The following is an 11,625-nucleotide window of genomic DNA, read 5'->3' on the forward strand; positions in this document are numbered from 1 at the left end:
TTCAGAGTTCTCCTGGACTCGGGCTTGCTGATTCCACCGTTTCTCCAGGAATTCCTTGGCCATGAGCAGCGAGTGATTCCAAATGTCACTCGGTTGCTATGGGCAACAGCAGCAGGAGCTCCGAGTCTGTGACCATCTGAAGCTGTGATTCCACAGCATTGCATTGCCTCAATGAGTGATAGATCTCGATGGTCGGGATGCAGACACAGATTCAAACCCCATCCAGCTGCTAGTGGAATTTAAATTTCACCGAAATAGGCCGGCCCAGTCCACATCCCTCACCTGAAGAAATTTGGAACTAGAGATCTGCAATCAAAAGCTAGTCTCAGTAATGGTGGCACAGTGAACATAGAACAGGCCCTTCGGCCCACGATGTTGTGCCGAGCTTTATCTGAAACCAAAATCAAGCTATCCCACTTCCTATCATCCTGGTGTGCTCCATGTGCCTATCCAATAACCGCTTAAATGTTCCTAAAGTGTCTGACTCCACTATCACTGCAGGCAGTCCATTCCACACCCCAACCACTCTCTACGTAAAGAACCTACCTCCTGATATCCTTCCTATATCTCCCACCACGAACCCTATAGTTATGTCCCCTTGTAATAGCTCCATCCACCCGAGGAAATAGTCTTTGAACATTCACTCTATCTATCCCCTTCATCATTTTATAAACCCCTATTAAGTCTCCCCTCAGCCTCCTCCGCTCCAGAGAGAACAGCCCTAGCTCCCTCAACCTTTCCTCATAAGACCTACCCTCCAAACCAGGCAGCATCCTGGTAAATCTCCTCTGCACTCTTTCCAGCACTTCCACATCCTCCTTATAGTGAGGTGACCAGAACTGCACACAATATTCCAAATGTGGTCTCACCAAGGTCCTGTACAGTTGCAGCATAACCCCACGGCTCTTAAACTCCAACCCCCTGTTAATAAAAGCCTTCTTCACAGCTCCATCCGCTTGAGTGGCAACCTTCAGAGATCTGTGGATATAGACCCCAAGATCTCTCTGTTCCTCCACAGTCTTCAGAACCCTACCTTTGACCCTGTGATCCACATTTAAATTAGTCCTACCAAAATGAATCACCTCACATTTATCAGAGTTAAACTCCATCTGCCATTTTTCAGCCCAGCTTTGCATCCTATCTATGTCTCTTTGCAGCCTACAACAGCCCTCCACCTCATCCACTACTCCACCAATCTTGGTGTCATCAGCAAATTTACTGATCCACCCTTCAGCCCCCTCCTCCAAGTCATTAATACAAATCACAAAGAGCAGAGGACCAAGCACTGATCCCTGTGGCACTCCGCTAGCAACCTGCCTCCAGTCCGAAAATTTTCCATCGACCACCACCTTCTGTCTTCGATCAGACAGCCAGTTACCTATCCAATCGGCCAACTTTCCCTCTATCCCACACCTCCTCACTTTCATCATAAGCCGACCATGGGGGACCTTATCAAACGCCTTACTAAATCCATGTATATGACATCAACTGCCCTACCTTCATCAACACACTTAGTTACCTCCTCAAAAAATTCAATCAAATTTGTGAGGCACGAATTGCCCTTCACGAATCCGTGCTGACTATCCTGGATTAATCCGCATCTTTCTGAATGGTCGTAAATCCCATCCCTAAGGACCTTTTCCATCAATTTACCATGGGCACATCGCTAAAGTCAACGTAACCGAATTGTGATTGGCCGTGATAAATTCTCCCTCGGTGTACCCGAACAGGTGCCAGAGTGTGGCGACTAGGGGATTTTCACAGTAACTTCATTGCAGTGTTAATGTAAGCCTACTTGTAACACTAAATAAACATTAAACTGAACTTTGGGGGCTAGTGCCAAAATTGGGAGAGCTGTCTCAGACTAGAACAAAGAACAAAGAGCAATACAGCACAGGAACAGGCCCTTCGGCCCTCCAAGCCCGTGCCGCTCCCTGGTCCAAACTAGACCATTCTTTTGTATCCCTCCATTCCCACTCCGTCCATATGGCTATCTAGATAAGTCTTAAACGTTCCCAGTGCGTCCGCCTCCACCACCTTGCCTGGCAGCGCATTCCAGGCCCCCACCACCCTGTATAAAATAGTTAAGCAACAGCCTGACAGTCATTCTCTCAGAATCATACCTTACAGATACCACCCCAGAAACCACCATTACCATCCCTGGACATGTCCTGTCCCACCGGCAGGACAGACCCAGCAGAGGTGGTGGCACAGTGGTACACAGTTGGGAGGGAGTACTTTTCCAGAATCGGATGGTTTTTAATTGCCTGAGGCTGCAGCACCCTGTAGCTATTCAACTAATGTGGAGATGCCGGCGTTGGACTGGGGTAAACACAGTAAGAGTTTTAACAACAGGTTAAAGTCCAACAGGTTTATTTGGTAGCAAATGCCATTAGCTTTCGGAGCACTGCTCCTTTGTCAGATGGAGTGGAAATCTGCTCTCAAACAGGGCACAGAGACACAAAATCAAGTTACAGAATACTGATTAGAATGTGAATCTCTACAGCCAACCAGATCTTAAAGATACAGACAATGAGTGGAGGGAGCATTAAGCACAGGTTAAAGAGATGTGTATTGTCTCCAGACAGGACAGCCAGTGAGATTCTGCAAGTCCAGGAGGCAAGCTGTGGGGGTTACTGATAGTGTGACATAAATCCAACATCCCAAATTTCAGACTGGAGACCAGTTACCAGCGGTGTATCACAGGGATCAGTGCTGGGTCCTCTGCTATTTGTGATTTTTATCAATGACTTGGAGGAGGGGGCTGAAGGGTGTGTCAGTAAATTTGTGGATGACACCAAGATTGGTGGAGTAGTGGATGAGGTGGAGGGCTGTTGTAGGCTGTAAAGAGACATAGATAGGATGCAGAGCTGGACTGAAAAATGGCAGATGGAGTTTAACCCTGATAAGTGCGAGGTGATTCATTTTGGTAGGACCAATTTTAATGCGGATTACAGGGTCAACGGTAGGGTTCTGAGGAATGTGGAGGAACAGAGAGATCTTGGGGTTCATATCCACAGATCTCTGAAGGTTGCCACTCAAGTGGATAGAGCTGTGAAGAAGGCCTATAGTGTGTTAGCTTTTATTAACAGGGGGTTGGAGTTTAAGAGCCGTGGGGTTATGCTGCAACTGTACAGGACCTTGGTGAGACCACATTTGGAATATTGTGTGCAGTTCTGGTCACCTCACTATAAGGAGGATGTGGAAGCGCTGGAAAGAGTGCAGAGGAGATTTACCAGGATGCTGCCTGGTTTGGAGGGTAGGTCTTATGAGGAAAGGTTGAGGGAGCTAGGGCTGTTCTCTCTGGAGCGGAGGAGGCTGAGAGGAGACTTAATAGAGGTTTGTAAGATGACGAGGGGGATAGATAGAGTGAACGTTCAGAGACTATTTCCTCGGGTGGATGGAGCTATTACAAGGGGGCATAACTATAAGGTTCATGGTAGGAGATATAGGAAGGATGTCCGAGGTAGGTTCTTCACGCAGAGAGTGGTTGGGGTGTGGAATGGACTGCCTGCAGTGATAGTGGAGTCAGACACTTTAGGAACATTTAAGCGGTTATTGGATAGGCACATGGAGCACACCAGGATGATAGGGAGTGGGATAGCTTGATCTTGGTTTCGGACAAAGCTCGGCACAACATCGAGGCCCGAAGGGCCTGTACTGTTCTATGTTCATCCCGATCAGTAACCCCCACAGCTTGCCTCCTGGACTTGCAGAATCTCACTGGCTGTTCTGTCTGGAGACAATACACATCTCTTTAACCTGTGCTTAATGCTCCCTCCACTCATTGTCTGTATCTTTAAGATCTGGTTGGCTGTAGAGGTTCGCATTCTAATCCGTATTCTGTAACTTGATTGTGTGTCTATGTGCACTGTTTGAGAGCAGATTTCCACTCCATCTGACGAAGGAGCAGCGCTCCAAAAGCTAATGGCATTTGCTACCAAATAAACCTGTTGGACTTTAACCTGGTGTTGTTAAAACTCTTATCGCTATTCAACTAAGGCAAGCATCACAGAGCCCCCAATCTTGTTTCCCAGTATCCCCACCCCCTCTCCCCCTCCCCCTCAGAGTGAGGGGCAGGGGTGTGAATGCTGCACTCCTCAGTTGAATTCAGGGGTAGCAGTGGTTCACGTTTCTGCCTCACAGCGCTAGGGACCCAGATTCAATTCCTGGCTTGGGTCACTGTCTGTGTGGAGTCTGCACATTCTCTGTATCTGCATGGGTTTCCTCCGGGTGCTCCGGTTCCCTCCCATCATTCAAAGATGTGAGTTAGGTGGATTTGAACGAAGAACATATGTTTATCCAATAACTATGTGAATGCTCTTAATGTTGACGAGTCCACTATTGCTGCAGGCAGGGCATTCCACACCCTTACTACTCTGAGTAAAGAACCTACCTCTAACATCTGTCCTATATCTCTCACCCCTCAATTAAAAGCTATGTCCTCTTGTGTTAGCCAACACCATCTGAGGAAAAAGGCTCTCACTTCTACGCCTTCATCCAGGTCATTAATAAAAATGACAAACAGTAGTGGCCCCAAAACAGATCCTTGCGGTACACCACTAGTAACTGAATTCCAGGATGAATATTTCCCATCAACCACCACCCTCTGTTTTCTTACAGCTAGCCAATTCCTGATCCAAACCGCTAAATCACCCTCGATCCCATGTGTCTGTATTTTCTGCAAAAGCTTACCATGGGGAACGTTATCAAACGCTTTGCTGAAATCCATGTACGCCACATCAACCACTTTACCCTCATCCACCTCTTTGGTCACCTTCTCAAAGAACTCGATAAGGTTTGTGAGGCACAACCTACCCTTCACAAAACCGTGCTGACTATCCCTAATCAAATTATTCCTTTCTAGGTGATTATAAATCCTATCTCTTATAATCCTTTCCAAAACCTTGCCCACAACAGAAATGAGGCTCACCGGTCTATAATTACCAGGGTTGTCCCTACTGCCCTTCTTGAACAAGGGGACAACATTTGCTATCCTCCAGTCTTCTGGCACTGTTCCTGTAGACAATGACGACACAAAGATCAAAGCCAAAGGCTCTGCAATCTCCTCTCTCTAGCCTCCCAGAGAATCCTAGGATAAATCCCATCCGGCCCAGGGGACTTATCTATTTTTACCCTTTCCAGAATTGCTAACACCTCCTCCTTATGAACCTCAATCCCGTCCAGTCCAACAGCCTGCATCTCAGTACTCCCCTCGACAACACTGTCCCTCTCCAGTGTGAATACCGATGAAAAATATTCATTTAGTGCCTCTCCTATCTCTTCAGACTGCACGCACAACTTCCCACTACTGTCCTTGACAGGCCCTAATCTTACCCTAGTCATTCTTTTACTCCTGACATACCTATAGAAAGCTTTAGGGTTTTCCTTGATCCTACCTGCCACATGTCCCCTCCTGGCTCTTTTTAACTCTTTCTTTAGGTCCTTCCTGGCTAACTTGTAGCTCTCAAGTGCCCTAACTGAGCCTTCACATCTCATAACATAAGTCTCCTTCTTCCTCTTCACAAGAGATTCAACCTCCTTAATAAACCATGGTTCCCTCACACGTCTGCTTCCTCCCTGCCTGACAGGTACATATTTATCAAGGACGCGTAGTAGCTGTTCCTTGAACAAGTTCCACATTACAAATTGTGCCCATCCCCTGCAGTTTCCTTCCCCAACCTATGCCAGCTAAATCTCGCCTAATCGCATCATAATTTCCTTTCCCCCTGCTATAACTCTTGCCCTTTGGTATATACCTATCCTTTTCCATTGCTAAGGTAAACATAATCAAATTGTGGTCACTGTCACCAAAGTGCTCACCTACCTCCAAATCTAACACCTGGCCTGGTTCATTACCCAGTACCAAATCCATGATAAATTGCCTCTTAGTGTCAGGGGGATTAGCTAGGGTAAATGCAGGGGGTTATGGGGCTAGGTCCTGGATGGGATTGTGGTTGGTGCATGTGATGGGCTGAATGGCCTCCTTCTGCACTGTAGGGATTCTATGGAAAGGTGCTGAGGAGAATATGGGCTCCCTGTCTGACAGTCTCTGAGCAAGTGAAGGCTCCAGCTGCATTCCCATTCACTCAGTCTGATTAATTGAAACACAGAATTAGAGCGTAGGGAGTTTTAAACCTGCCAAAAATACACCGCATCCAAGAGAGAGCAATTAAAAACCCCTTTCCTCAGAGCCTCGTGTTATAGTGCAAGGCAGATAAAGAGACAGAGTCTCTCTCTCTCCTCCAGTGTTATCACAACACGACAATTCTCCCAGGCAGCGAGTGAGAGCTCCATCAATTCAACAGCACATTAATGAACAGTCTGCAGGAGTGTGATTCACTGTGTGGCACCCTCTGGTACAGCATCTGTGCAGCTAACAGCAGCTCAGGACAAAACAGCTCAATTATAGAAACATCCACAGCCTTCTGAGAAAAGACAGCCCCAAACTTTCATTTTTAATATTGCAGACAGCTGAAACTATTGAGAAAATTAATCAGAGCCTTTCATCTACCGGACAGGAGCTGACACTGAGACACACACACGGACCGTACAGGAGCTGACACTGAGACACACACTGACCGTACAGGAGCTGACACTGAGACACACACGGACCGTACAGGAGCTGACACTGAGATGCAGATTGAAACGTAGCAAATGTAACGTCGCTCTTTAATTATTTTAACTTTAGTAGTTGGGATACTTTTCTTGCTTATCTTAATTTCTATCTTGATTCTCATCCAGGGAGGTCTGGATTTGTTTGCCTAACTTTTCTTTTTTTAGGGAATATCACTGGACTGTACCAGAATCATTTCCTGTTTGGAGGAATTCCATTGTTCAGTTCCAGTCTGTCTCTCCGACCCGCTGTGCAAGTCTACCCAGCTTCACTTTATTCTTGCCCTGCTAAAGTTGGCTCTATTCTTCCTCTGGGTTGCCAATTTTTCCTTTCTGTCGTAATCCTAAACCTCATGATACAATGATCGCTGTCTCTTCAAAGTTTCCCCCACTGCCACTTGATCAACTTGGCCACCTCATTTCCAAGAAGCAGGCCTCACGGGGCACCCTTTCTCAAGCATTCTGTCGTCACTGAGAGGATGGTCCAGACATTCTAGTTAGAGGTGGAGTAGAACATAGAACAGTACAGCACAGAACAGGCCCTTCAGCCCACGATGTTGTGCCGAGCTTTATCTGAAACCAAGATCAAGCTATCCCACTCCCTATCATCCTGGTGTGCTCCATGTGTCTATCCAATAACCGCTTAAATGTTCCTAAAGTGTCCGACTCCACTATCACTGCAGGCAGTCCGTTCCACACCCCAACCACTCTCTACGTAAAGAACCTACCTCTGATATCCTTCCTATATCTCCCACCATGAACCCTATAGTTATGCCCCCTTGTAATAGCTCCATCCACCCGAGGAAATAGTCTTTGAACGTTCACTCTATCTATCCCCTTCATCATTTTATAAACCTCTATTAAGTCTCCCCTCAGCCTCCTCCGCTCCAGAGAGAACAGCCCTAGCTCCCTCAACCTTTCCTCATAAGACCTACCCTCCAAACCAGGTAAATCTCCTCTCGAGATTGTGAAATATTACAGAAAATAAGCATCATGACAGAGGCATAATGGATGGACTGACATCCTGGGAGGTGGATAAGTAACCAGGGCCAGATGGAGTGTATCCCAGGCTATTGTGTGGTCTGTTGCAATAGTAATGCGTCCTGTCGCTCGTGGTATCTGTCAGTTTTTAGTGAGTTTAATGCACGACCGGTTAACCATCACTGGTGGAATTTGGGTAGATGTGTTGGTCTGAATGAATCATTCTGTGCAGGATGCTGGTATCATTGGAGTCAGCAATCCCATTAGATCAACTCTCCTTCTCCCAAGTGTGAACATTTCTGATTCTATTATTTTGACAGCATTTAATTGTAGAGTTTCCCTTGGAGCCGGTTTCCTCAGTAACACCCAGAAGCTGTGGATTAATGGATGCTGACTCCTGTATCAGGAATGGAGTGGGACATTATATCCCTGTCTGTCTGTCTGACCTCCCTGTCACTTCACTGAGTTAACCAGGTGACCGTTCCGATTTCATTCTCTGTCTGCTCTGAATTAAAGGACGCAGTTCTGAACAGGAAAAGCCTGGGCTCCAAAGTCCCCACACAGCTGGCGCTCTGGGTCCTGTTCTGGACACATGTTTCTGCACTACAGTGACTGCTCCCAGTTTGTAAATCCCTCCCTAACTCTGTCATCTCCTTCGTCCCACGAGTTGCCAAGATCTCTGCACTCCTCTAATTCCGGCTTCTCGAGCATTCCTGATTTTAATTTGTCCACTGCTGTGGCTGACCTGGACTCTGGACACACCTCCCTGATCCTCTCCACCTTTATCCCCCCAACAATGGGATTATCCTTAAAACCTACCTCATTGCCCAAAGCTTGCAGTCACCTGACCTAATGTTGGCCACCTGACTATCATAGCAATCATAGAAACCCTACAGTACAGAAAGAGGCCATTCGGCCAATCGAGTCTGCACTGATCACAATCCCACCCAGGCCCTACCCCTATATCCCTACATATTTACCCACTAATCCCTCTAACTTACGCATCTCAGGACACTAAGGGCAATTTTTAGCATAGCCAATCAACCTAACCCGCACATCTTTGGACTGTGGGAGGAAACCAGAGCACCCGGAGGAAACCCACGCAGACACGAGGAGAATGTGCAAACTCCACACAGACAGAGACCCGAGCCGGGAATCGAACCCAGGTCCCTGGCACTGAGGCAGCAGTGCTAAGCACTGTGACACCGTGCCGCCCAGATGACACAAAAATTGGTGGTGTGGTAAATAGCGAGGAGGAAAGCCTGCGGTGGCACAGTGGTTGGCACCGCTGCCTCACAGCGCCAGGGCCACAGGTTCGATTCCCGGCTCGGGTCACTGTCTGTGTGGAGTCTGCACGTTCTCCCCGTGTCTGCGTGGGTTTCCTCCGGGTTCTCTGGTTTCCTCCCACAGTCTGAAAGACATGCTGGTTTTGGGTGCATTGGCCATGCTAAATTCTCCCTCAGTGTACCCGAACAGGTGCCGGAGTGTGGTGACATGGGGATTTTCACAGTAACTTCATTGCAGTGTTAATGTAAGCCTACTTGTGACTAATAAATAAACTTTAAATTAGAGGGACATTGGGGTGCATGTCCATAGACCCCTGAGGGCAGCAGGACCGGTCGATAAGGTTGTTCAGAGGGTATGTGGGATGTAAGATCAGGAAGGCTATAATGGAGCTGTATAAAACACTGGTGAGGCCACAGCTGGAGCACTGTGTGCAGTTCTGGTCGTCACATTATAGGAAGGATGTGATTGCACTGGAGGGGGTGCAGAGGAGATTCACCAGGATGTTGCCCGGGCTGGAGCGTTTCAGCTAGGAAGAGAGGCTGGTTCGGCTGGGGTTGTTTCTCTTTGAGCAGAGAAGGCTGAGGGGGAACCTGAGTGAGGTGTACAAAATTATGAGGGACAGAGATTGGGTGGATAGGAAGGAACTTTTCCCCTGAATAGAGGGCTCAATAACCAGGGCTTTAGATATAAGGTGAAGGGGCAGGCGTGTGGGATATTAATGTGGCCAGCTTATTTTTACAGGAAAGCTAAAAGGATGAAAAGATTGGCAGACAGTGCGTTACTTACCCAGTTTGTGGAGCTTTATTGTATCGGTGTCGACATCCAGGATGAAGAGCAGGGAAATCTCCCAAAAGTCTCTGGCAATGTCACCACATCATGTGACGCACTGCTCGAGATCCATTGGTTTACAATATACAACATCCCTCCCCCTTTACTCCAATAGTGCGACAGCCAACATTAACGCTTCCTCACTATGAACAAGCATTATTTTACTGTGTATCAAAGAACAAAGAAAATTACAGCACAGGAACAGGCCCTTCGGCCCTCCAAGCCTGCACCGACCATGCTGCCCGACTGAACTAAAACCCCCTACCCTTCCGGGACCATATTCCTCTATTCCCATCCTATTCACGTATTTGTCAAGACACCCCTTAAAAGTCACTACCGTATCCGCTTCCACTACCTCCCCCAGCAACGAGTTCCAGGCATCCACTACACTCTGTGTATAAAAAAAAACCCTGCCTCGTACATCTCCTTTAAACCTTGCCCCTCGCACCTTAAACCTATGCCCCCTAGTAATTGACTCTTCCACCCTGGGAAAAAGCTTCTGACTATCCACTCTGTCCATGCCTCTCATAATCTTGTAGACTTCTATCAGGTCTCCCCTCAGCTTCCTTCGCTCCAGTGAGAACAAACCAAGTTTCTCCAACCTCTCCTCATAGCTAATGCCCTCCATACCAGGCAACATCCTGGTAAATCTTTTCTGTACCCTCTCCAAAGCCTCCACATCCTTCTGGTAGTGTGGCGACCAGAATTGAACACTATATTCCAAGTGCGGCCTAACTAAGATTCTATAAAGCTGCAACATGACTTGCCAATTTTTAAACTCCATGCCCCGGCCTATGAAGACAAGCATGCCGTATGCCTTCTTGACTACCTTCTCCACCTGCATTGCCACTTTCAGTGACCTGTGTACCTGTATACCCAGATCCCTTTGCCTATCAATACTCTTGAGGGTTCTGCCATTTACTGTATATTTCCTATCTATATTAGACCTTCCAAAATGCATTACCTCACATTTGTCCGGATTAAACTCCATCTGCTATCTCTCCGCCCAAGTCTCCAACTGATCTATATCCTGCTGTATCCTCTGATGGTCCTCATCGCTATCCGCAAATCCACCAACCTTTGTGTCGTCCACAAACTTACTAATCAACCCAGTTACATTTTCCTCCAAATTCCCAGCACTGATCCCTGAGGAACACCACTTGTCACAGTCCTCCATTCGGAAATGCACCCTTCCACTGCTACCCTCTGTCTTCTTTGACCGAGCCAGTTTTGTATCCACCTTGCCAGCTCACCTCTGATCCCATGCGACTTCACCTTCTGCACCAGTCTGCCATGAGGGACCTTGTCAAAGGCCTTACTGAAGTCCGTGTAGACAACATCCACTGCCCTACCCTCATCAATCATCTTTGTCACTTCCCCTCAAAACTCGATCAAGTTAGTGAGGCACGACCTCCCCTTCACAAAACCATGTTGCCTCTCTCTAATACGTCCACTTATTTCCAAGTGGGAATAAATCCTGTCTCAGAGAATCCTCGCCAATAATTTCCCTTCCATTGATGTAAGGCTCACCGGCCTGTAATTACCTGGATTATTCTTGCTACCCTTCTTAAACAAAGGAACAACATTGGCTATTCTCCAATCCTCTGGGACCTCTCCTGTAAGAAGTTTAACAACACCAGTTAAAGTCCAACAGGTTTATTTGGTAGCAAAAGCCACTAGCTTTCGGAACAGGCTGTTCCTTCGTCAGGTCAGTGGGAGAACTGATCACAAACAGGGCACAAAGGCACAAACTCAATTTACATGAATAATGATTGGAATGCGATTCTTTACAGGTAATCAAGTCTTAAAGATACAGACCATGTGAGTGGAGGGAGCATTAAGCACAGGTTGAAGAGATGTATATTGTCTCCCTCCTGTTTGGAACGGAACAGAGCCATGCTCTGAGTCTGAGCA

General features: G+C 47.2%; 1 protein-coding gene across 1 annotated transcript in view; it reads right to left on the bottom strand.

Moving 5' to 3' along the window:
* Positions 1-8,307, bottom strand: part of LOC144496030 (SWI/SNF-related matrix-associated actin-dependent regulator of chromatin subfamily D member 3-like) — a 39,363-nt gene extending 31,056 nt beyond the window's left edge. The window contains exon 1 of the mRNA XM_078216983.1: positions 8,239-8,307. Coding sequence (XP_078073109.1) covers positions 8,239-8,307 — 69 coding nt within the window. The remainder of the gene's footprint in view (positions 1-8,238) is intronic.
* Positions 8,308-11,625: the final 3,318 nt, after the last annotated feature.

The sequence above is a fragment of the Mustelus asterias genome, chromosome 7 (genome assembly GCF_964213995.1).
Source record: "Mustelus asterias chromosome 7, sMusAst1.hap1.1, whole genome shotgun sequence".
Taxonomy (NCBI): Eukaryota; Metazoa; Chordata; class Chondrichthyes; order Carcharhiniformes; family Triakidae; genus Mustelus; species Mustelus asterias.